This window comes from Salmo salar, chromosome 04, assembly GCF_965601325.2.
Source record: "Salmo salar chromosome 04, fSalSal1, whole genome shotgun sequence".
NCBI lineage: Eukaryota > Metazoa > Chordata > Actinopteri > Salmoniformes > Salmonidae > Salmo > Salmo salar.
Window position 1 is genome coordinate 92,145,770 of NC_138294.1, and position 10,190 is coordinate 92,155,959.

General features: G+C 40.4%; 1 protein-coding gene across 1 annotated transcript; it reads right to left on the minus strand.

Moving 5' to 3' along the window:
* Positions 1–862: 862 nt before the first annotated feature.
* LOC106592051 (NEDD4-binding protein 2-like 1) lies at positions 863–8,976 on the minus strand. The gene is made up of 5 exons (XM_014183353.3): positions 8,737–8,976; positions 6,045–6,172; positions 5,809–5,897; positions 2,880–2,968; positions 863–1,327 (listed from the first exon to the last, which is right to left on the minus strand). The coding sequence occupies exons 1-5, from the start codon at positions 8,823–8,825 to the stop codon at positions 1,186–1,188; spliced, it is 537 nt and encodes a 178-aa protein (XP_014038828.2). The 5' UTR covers positions 8,826–8,976; the 3' UTR covers positions 863–1,185.
* Positions 8,977–10,190: the final 1,214 nt, after the last annotated feature.

Below are 10,190 nucleotides of genomic sequence, written 5' to 3' on the forward strand. Positions count from 1 at the left end.
TATTGCTGGCAACAAAGCATATTGAAAGCAAAAACACAACATTATAGATGCCAATTTATAGAAAAGTGTAGAAAAAAAAAACCTCAAAAAGATTTAAACGTTATTGTTAAAAACGACAAAAATGCAAAAACTTTATGAACGGTCAGAAACGAAGGAACTAACTTTAGACTACTAGGAGTCTGCAGATCTGTTGGACGGTAATAACATAATACGGAAAACATAGTTCTGTACTTCTATCACTTCTGCTTGAATCTAGTAGCCTACAGCACAGTCCTGTTTCTGTAATACTGTATAAAGAAACATATCTCAAGCATACAGTAAAACGATATGTGACCCATGTTGGAATCAAACCCACAACTGTTGTTTCAAGCACCATACAACACGAAAACCATTCGAAAGTGTGACGCCTTGCAATTTATGCGTAGGCTACTGTAGCCTGATCTCAGAGCAGTCTATGCTCTTGCCAACTCCTATGGTCCTACGGTCACACCAATGACCAATAGCAGTTGGCGAGACCGCAACAGATATGGGATCAGGCGATGTAAACATATACATTTGACGTTTAGCAGATGCACTTATCCAGAACGATTTAGGACTCTATTCAATCAGATTTTTTTTTTTTTGTTAAGGTGAAACTGCGTTAGAGCTGTCAAATCCGCAAGTGGCTCCCGAGATTATACCTGAAGTGGACATTGTCATTGGCTGCACAGAGTCACATTGAGACGAAAATCCCATGCAGACTTGTTAACATGTTTGAACACTGGAAATGTGAGATGTAATCTACACCTCGATTAGGATGATAAAAATCCAAAACCCTAATCCTGATATTTTTTTCAATATGAGGACCATTACTTCTATAAATATATATATATATATATATATATATATATATATATATATATATATATATATATATATAGCTTACAGTTTCTCGTTCTGAACTTCTAACTCGAGTGGTGCCAAAACAACGATCAACGATATGATATACCAAAAATGCCTCAGACACAACCAAAACAGGCGTCAGTGCAAGAAAGACAAGTACAACAGTAAGGTATGAGTTGTTGTTGGGTTCTAGGGGTTGCTAGGTAACCAATACTCTTTAAAAGTGTAGTTTTGAAAAAAGCTAAAAAAAATAAATATTAAAAACAGTAGTTCACACAAAATGGAGGTACTGGTGTGTCTTCACTAGAGGATCCATTCCTCTCTTTCATACTGCCAGCGGTCTATGGAGGAGCCGTCGTCAAGTACATCCCAGATGTCGTCAGCTTCTTCCCAGTAATTCTCCCAGTACCTGAACTTATGCTTGGGGATCTTACCACGACAGTTTCTGTATAAAGACAACACACCTATTGTTATTGAATTGATTGGTATTTTATTAGGATCCCCATTAGCTGTTGCAAAAGCAGCAGCTACTCTTCCTGGGGTTCCACACAAAACATGACATAACACACAAGAGATTGATAACTGATAGATCTTTTTATAGATAATTAATAATCTACTGATTTAAAAGTGATAAACAAGTATACAGTCCTCCTTTGATGCACATGTACTGTATGTGTTCACTCAAATGTAAGAATGTAGAATATAGAACGTAGGCTGTAGAATTGTCACGTCCTGACCATAGTAAGATGTGATTTTCTATGGTAGATTAGGTCAGGGCTTAACAGGGGGTGTTTTGTGTTTTTCTATGTTTTCTATTTCTATGTCTAAGTTCTATTTGTATTTCTATGTTGTGTTTTGGGTTGATCTCCAATTGGAGGCTGCTGGTCCTCGTTGTCTCTAATTGGAGATCATATTTAAGTAGGGGTTTTCTTCCTGGGTTTTGTGGGTGATTATATTTTGAGCAGTGTTTGTTTCTCTCTGCGTCACGGTTTGTTGTTTTGTTAATTCAGTTATTTGTGTATTGCAAAGTTTCACGGATTTAATAAAATGTGGAACTACAACCACGCTGCACTTTGGTCTGCTCCTTTCGACAGCCGTGACTAGAATGTAGGCTGTAGAATGTAGGCTGTAGAATGTAGGCTGTAGAATATAGAATGTAGGCTGTAGAATGTAGGCTGTAGAATGTAGGCTGTAGAATGTAGGCTGTAGAATGCAGGCTGTAGAATGCAGGCTGTAGAATATAGAATGTAGGCTGTAGAATGTAGGCTGTAGAAAATAGAATGTAGGCTGTAGAATATAGAATGTAGGCTGTAGAATGTAGGCTGTAGAATATAGGCTGTAGAATATAGAATGTAGGCTGTAGAATATAGAATGTAGGCTGTAGAATGTAGGCTGTAGAATGCAGGCTGTAGAATATAGGCTGTCTCCCGAGTGGCACATCTCAGTACTAGAGTAGTGGGCTTGACTACCAACAACGATGAGAGGTGAGGACGCTGGGAGTGTGGTGTCAAGAAAATAACCTCTCACTCAACATTAAAAAAACAACAGAGGGAGCACCCCCTATCCACATCGACGGGACAGCAGTGGAGAAGGTGAAAGTTTTAAGTTCCTATACAATTCTTCTGTATCTTAGTCTACATGTTCTTAATTCCATTGCTTTACTTAGATTTGTGTGCATTGAGTTTATGTTGTGAAATCGTTAGATATTACTTGTTAGATGTTACTGCACTTTTGGAGCTAGAAACACAAGCATTTCGCTACACCAGCAATAACATCTGCTAAACACGTGTATTTGACCAATAACATTTTATTTGAGAGGCGTCACTGCAGACCCTGGTTCGATTCCGGGCTGTATCACAATCGGTCATGATCGGTAGTCCCACAGGGTCGCACACAACTAGCCCAGCGTTGTCAATTATTATTATTTGTTTTAATAATGAGGTTGTCTCCTACCTGAATATAGAATGTAGAATGTCTACGAAGTGGTTGTCTCTTACCTGTACAGCTGGTTGATGGACAAAGCGTTTTTAGGACAACCTTCAGGCAGCTCTATTATAGTGATGTGGTAGTCACGCCAACTCATCCCCTGGGAGGACAAATACTTTTATCAGAGACATAAATTGGTGTTTAAATCCGCCTGCCTCCGCCTGCCTGCCTCCGCCTGCCTGCCTCCGCCTGCCTGCCTCCGCCTGCCTGCCTGCCTCCGCCTGCCTGCCTCCGCCTGCCTGCCTGCCTCCGCCTGCCTGCCTCCGCCTGCCTGCCTGCCTCCGCCTGTCTCCATCCGAAGAAGAGGAAACTCTCCGCCTGGTCTGACTCCACCTCCATGTCACCAACATGTCTGAAGGCGAGCCTACCAGATGAGCTTAATGCCTTTTGTGATCGCTTCGAGGCAAGCAGCACTGAAGCACGCACGAGAGCACCAGCTGTTGTGGATGACTGTGTGATAACGCTCTCGGTAGTCGATGTGAACAAAACCTTTAAACAGGTCAACATTCACAAAGCCGCTGGGCCAGATGGATTACCAGGACGTGTACTGCGAGCATGATCAATAAGCTAAGGACTCTGGGACTAAACACCTCCCTCTGCAACTGGAACCTGGACTTCCTGACGGGCCTCCCCCAGGTGGTAAGGGTAGACAACAACACCTCTGCCACGCTGATCCTTAACACTGGGGTCCCTTGGGTGTGTACTTAGTCCCCTCCTGTACTCCCTGTTCACCCACGACTGCGTGGCCAAACACGACTCCAACACCATCATTAAGTGTGCTGACGACACAACGGTGGTAGGCCTGATCACCGACAACAATGAGACGGTCTATAGGGTGGAGGTCAGAGACCTGGCAGTGTGGTGCCAGGACAACAACCTCTCCCTCAACGTGATCAAGACAAAGGAGCTGATCGTGGACTACAGGAAAAGGCGGGCCAAACAGGCCACCATTAACATCAACGGGACTGCAGTGGAGCAGGTCGAGAGTTTCAAGTTCCTTGGTGTCCACATCACCAACAAACTATCATGGTCCAAACACACCAAGATAGTCGTGAAGAGGGAACGACAAAACCTATTCCCCCTCAGGAGAATTAAATGATTTGGCATGGGTCCCCAGATCCTCAAAAGGTTCTACAGCTGCACCATCGAGAGCATCCTGACCGGTTGCATCACTGCCTGGCACGGCAACTGCTCGGCCTCTGACCGTAAGGCGCTACAGAGGGTAGTGCGTACGGCCCAGTACATCACTGGGGCCAAGCTTCCTGACATCCAGGACCAATATACTAGGTGGTGTCAGAGGAAAGCCCATAAAATTGTCAAAGACTCCAGTCACCCAAGTTATAGGCTGTTTAGGACCAAAAGGCTCCTCAACAGCTTCTACCCCCAAGCCGTTAGACTGCTGAACAATTCATAAAAATCGCCACCGGACAATTTACATTTACCCCCCCACCTTGTACACCGCTGCTACTCGCTGTTTGTTTATTATCTATGCATAGTCACTTCGCCCCCACCTACATGTACAGATTACCTCAACTAGCCTGTACCCCGGTACCGGTGCCCCCTGTATATAGCCTCCACATTGACTCTGTACCGGTACCCCCTGTATATAGCCTCCACATTGACTCTGTACCGTAACACCCTGTATATAGCCTCCACATTGACTCTGTACCGTAACACCCTGTATATAGCCTCCACATTAACTCTGTACCGTAACACCCTGTATATAGCCTCCACATTGACTCTGTACCGGTACCCCCTGTATATAGCCTCCACATTGACTCTGTACCGTAACACCCTGTATATAACCTCCACATTGACTCTGTACCGTAACACCCTGTATATAACCTCCACATTGACTCTGTACCGTAACACCCTGTATATAGCCTCATTTTTGTTATTCTTATTGTGTTGCTTTTTTTATTTTACTCTACTTGGTAAATATTTTCTTCTTCTTGAACTGCGTTGTTGGTTAAGGGCTTGTAAGTAAAGCATTTTTCGGTAAAGTCTACACTTGTTGTATTCGGCGCATGTGACAAATAAAGTTTTGATTTGAACAAGAGGAAAGTATGCGACTGGTCTGACTCCACCTCCACCACCAGCTAGGAAGTGAAACCAGCTTCAACTCAGTCTTGTGGTTTTAGTCAGATGCCAAGTTGTACAAAGGATGTGGCACAAACCCGGTTTCATGAAACTGTTTTTTTTTTTTTAAGTGAGTAAATAAATTGTCGGATAAAATAATGACATGATAAAAATGGTAAACTTTCCACATGTCCACAAAACCAAGATGGGATCTTTTTGTGTCGGTAAAATTAATTATGTGAGAAATTTGGGTGGAAATGCTTTTATGTGCAAATATTGATATAATAACCATCGTATCAAAGTAAACTTGGAGTCACGTGACCCACTACGACTGGGCGGGAAAGCGTGCACTTTATTAGGCTACAGATTAAATCAATTATGTTGAACTTCACAGGTTGAAAGGTCACGCTGATGAACTTGATGCTCTTTTTTCCAAATATTGAGGGTCTTATTCTGGTCACATGATCGTCAATGCTTGGCTTTCATTGGCCGTTTGACAAATAAAAATTATCTTTTTTTTTTTTTTTTTGTCTCATAATAATCCCATCATGTGTCAACACCAGTGGACACACTCGCTATATAACTATATCACTATGTAACTATGTAACTATATAACTATATCACTATGTAACTATGTAACTATATAACTATGTAACTATACAATGCACAATGTTTTGTGAGAAAACCATCTGCAGGGTTGAAAATGCGATGTACCGAATAAGTTAAATTGGTTTTTAGAGGGCATTTAACCGCAAAAGGTATTTTTATGTACACTACGTCAACATTTTATCTACAACAAGTAGATTTGATAGAAAATTATAAAACACACACACACACACACACACACACAGTGGTCCTCACCATGTAGACATAGGGCCACATGTCAGAAAGTAAACAGTGGATGTTGTAAACGATGATCGGATCCACACCTTCCTTCATGGCTCTAAAAACTGTCACACAACAAAAATAAAGCATGTCGGAATACTTTGAAGAATAAAACTGTGTGTGTGTGTGTGTGTGTGTGTGTGTGGTGACACTATAAGCAGAGCAGATATTGTGTCTGTATGCCCGCAGCCACCCAGCAACCCAATACCTACCATCCCGTCTATTCCACTGATGGTTACGTGGGAAGTGGAACTTGTTCCAGTTGAACATAGCATGGTAGTTGGAAGCAGAGTATATCCCTCCAGCCACGTCTGGTCTTCCATATTCATCAAGGAGCTTTCTGGAAAACAGAATAAAATCATTACATCATTGTATCGTTACTGTATATTATTATATAGTATGTATATTATTATATAGTATGTATATTTTTATATAGTATGTGTGTATATATATATAGTATGTGTGTGTGTGTATGTATGTATGTATGTATGTATGTATGTATGTATGTATGTATGTATGTATGTATGTATGTATGTATGTATGTATATATGTATGTATATATATGTATATATATGTATATATATATATTATTATATAGTATATATTATTATATAGTATATATATTATTATATGTGTGTATGTATATATATATAATTACAAATGAAGTGTGAGTATGTATATATGTGTGGTGTGTGTGTATGTATGTATGTATATATATATATATATATATATATATATATATAAAGTGTGAGTAGATAATCACTTTAGGAAATGAACCACCACCTCAACTCAATACTTGTTTATTCTTGTTATGAATTAATCAAAATCAAATCAAATTTTATGAGTCATATGCGCAGGAATACAACCTTACAGTGAAATGCTTACTTACGAGCCCCTAAACAACAATGCAGTTTAAAAAAAAATAAAAAATACGGATAAGAATAAGAGATATAAGTAACAAGTAATTAAAGAGCAGCAATAATGTACATATAGGTAGAGTTATTAAACGTGACTGCATAGATAGCAGAGAGAGGCAGTAGTGTGGAGAGGGGGGGGGGGGGGGGGGGGGGGCAAGGCAAATAGTCTGGGTAGCGTTGTGGAAATATTGAATCAAAATATTTCTCAGATACTGGAACTTGTGAATTCAATTAAGACTTTATTACAAAGTAACAGAGCCGAGCAATTCCATGGAACATCTGACCGTCTTATCACAGAACTGTCTTTATAGTTTTCCTTCCCTTCTATATCTAGTATATATATATATATATTTTTATTTTATATGATTCTATGTGGCTTCCAAGCAGTCTGGTCCATGTTTATCTGACACCACCATGCCTTGATTAGAATCCAGTGCTTCATTCTGTGTTGGACCACTCCTGCACCTCCTAATAATAGTATGGACATTGGAAAATTACCAGGCGACCGAAGACTCTTCAACATGGGTACTTGAAAACCACCAAAGAGCTGGATTTTTCATCCACGGTAGCCATTTGACTAGACTTTCAGGAGTCTTATGGCTTGGGGGGGTAGAAGCTGTTCAGAAGCCTCTTGTACCTGGTCTTGGCGCTCCGGTACCACTTGCCGTGCGGTAGCAGAGAGAACAGTCTATGACTAGGGTGGCTGAGAGACGTTGACATCATGTGTCAACGTTGATGTGAGCCATGACCAGCTTTTCAAAGCACTTCCTGGCTACAGACGTGAGTGCTACGGGGTCGGTAGTCATTTAGGCAGGTTACCTTTTTTAACTGCCATTTTTTTTCCTTCATTATAGACTTACGAAGAAAGTTAGGCAAAGTTGCTATTCCTCAATAAAGTTACTGGAAATGTTCTTTACGTTTTTCCTCAGTTTCTTCTTCCTAAAGAAAAAAGTTAAGAAGAAACGGGATTCTTGAAAATAAATACTTAAGGATTTCTTCTTTGTTAATGTTTTTAACTTGAGGACAACTAAACCCTTGTCTTGAAATGAATGGATATTTTTGTAACCCATTAACGTTTTCTTGCGCCAAGGATAGTTGGCTACCCGGATATTTAAATACAGCAAGAATACAAAATTAAAACACGCATTATTTAGCTAGTTTGTAATTAACAATATATTACAATATTCTAGAAGTGTTAAATAGCTAGCTCTATCTCGTCTATTTGCAGTCGGACCAGTTGTTTTTTCCGGAGTCCCTTGCCATACCCCCGACGGCAGAGACAGACAGGGCCACTACATCCTGTCTTTCTGGTGTCTGCAGTGACCCCGCAGTTATCAGGTCTCCCCAACAGAAACCCTTTTTTCCTGGCTGCTATTTCCTCTACTCTCACTTATAATCTCCTTTCTTGGTTATCCATTTCTGATATAGCCAGTCTGATGGCTATAATATGTGAAAAATAACGGAATAACCAAATCCAATCGTCCCTGTCACATAAACGTATTTATTGGTCACTAATGTCAATGCCATATAAGATATTGACGAAGTTCCTCACAAAACAAGGAATTCCTAAGAACATGTTGAGGAATTGTATTGTTAGGACCCTGGGTTTTATAAGCGCTGATATCGACCCTGCCGTTTCAGTTTGTTTTTGCGGTACAGTCGAAAGCGCGCCGAACTTCGGGCTAGAAGGTCGAGGGTTCGAGACCCGCTCCCTCCCTGTTTCATTACAGTATTTACCAACTTATAAACTTCCTATTTTCTTCCCTTAAGAAACCTCTTACGTTTTTTCGTAAGTAATGTTTTGTGAATCTGACCCCTGATGTCTAGAAGTTATTTTCGGTCATAAGAAATGGTAGCGGCAATATTATGTACAAAATAAGTTACAAACAACGCAAATAAACGAACAAAAAACGTATAACGTCTGCCTGATGTATTTATTTTTATTTTTATTTTTTGGGGGGGGGGATAAAGTATTGGAGTAACCTACCTTGCATGGCTCTTCTTTCCAACTCCGGGCAAACCTCTGATGATGATGAGATTCTTTTTAGGTGGTTTCCGTCCTCTTCCATTCGCCATTTTGTGTTTTGCACCTCCTCACCAACAGCACATCACCAGATGTCCTCTGTGCTTCAGAGAACACGCCCTACCACAGACACCGGGAGAACTATTCTTTTAACTGTCTGGAAAGTCAACTTCTTTTTTTTCTTCTCGGTGCAGCAAATAGTTACTTTAAAGGTGACAAAAAAACGATTTGAATGCAGGTGTCCCCCCCCCCCCCCCAAAAAAAGTACTACTTTTTCTAAACTTTTTGAATACCGATCTCAGAAACTATTGGATTGGCTGCCTTCAAATAATGGCAGGGCTGTAATCTGGTATTGCATGTTGAAGATAGAAATACAATGAATAGAAATACAATGAATAGAAATACAATGAATAGATGATACACAATCTCCTACAGTATTCCAATCCATCTGACAGTCACATTGGATCTACACAATAATGTCTATTTCTATCTGATCATTCAGTTAATATCCATCGTTCCAAGTGTACATCATCAACTCAAACCAATTAACCAATTATATTTTGTGTAGATGATAAGTTTAAATAAAGTTGTGACGGTCAACTACTATATGTCTCTCTACTGTATGTCTCTACTGTATGTCTCTACTGTGTGTCTCTACTGTGTGTCTCTACTGTATGTCTCTCTACTGTATGTCTCTCTACTGTATGTCTCTCTACTGTATGTCTCTACTGTATGTCTCTCTACTGTGCCTCTCTACTGTATGTCTCTACTGTATGTCTCTACTGTATGTCTCTCTACTGTATGTCTCTACTGTATGTCTCTCTACTGTATGTCTCTACTGTGTGTCTCTACTGTATGTCTCTCTACTGTATGTCTCTCTACTGAATGTCTCTCTACTGTATGTCTCTACTGTATGTCTCTACTGTGTGTCTCTACTGTGTGTCTCTCTACTGTATGTCTCTACTGTGTGTCTCTCTACTGTATGTCTCTACTGTATGTCTCTCTACTGTATGTCTCTACTGTCTGTCTCCCTACTGTATGTCTCTACTGTATGTCTCTACTGTATGTCTCTACTGTATGTCTCTACTGTGTGTCTCTCTACTGTATGTCTCTCTACTGTATGTCTCTCTACTGTGTGTCTCTACTGTGTGTCTCTCTACTGTGTGTCTCTACTGTCTGTCTCTCTACTGTATGTCTCTACTGTGTGTCTCTCTACTGTGTGTCTCTACTGTATGTCTCTCTACTGTATGTCTCTACTGTATGCCTCTACTGTATGTCTCTACTGTATGTCTCTACTGTATGTCTCTACTGTATGTCTCTACTGTATGTCTCTACTGTATGTCTCTCTACTGTATGTCTCTACTGTATGTCTCTCTACTGTATGTCTCTACTGTCTGTCTCTACTGTATGTCTCTACT

Excerpts from the sequence above, each read along its gene's own strand:
- LOC106592051 (XM_014183353.3), bottom strand. The coding sequence starts at position 8,825 with ATGGCGAATGGAAGAGGACGGAAACCACCTAAAAAGAATCTCATCATC. Across the intron at positions 6,173-8,736 it reads GGAAAGAAGAGCCATGCAAG|AAAGCTCCTTGATGAATATG; the intron begins GTAGGTTACTCC and ends TCTGTTTTCCAG. Across the intron at positions 1,328-2,879 it reads TCCATCAACCAGCTGTACAG|AAACTGTCGTGGTAAGATCC; the intron begins GTAAGAGACAAC and ends GTCTTTATACAG.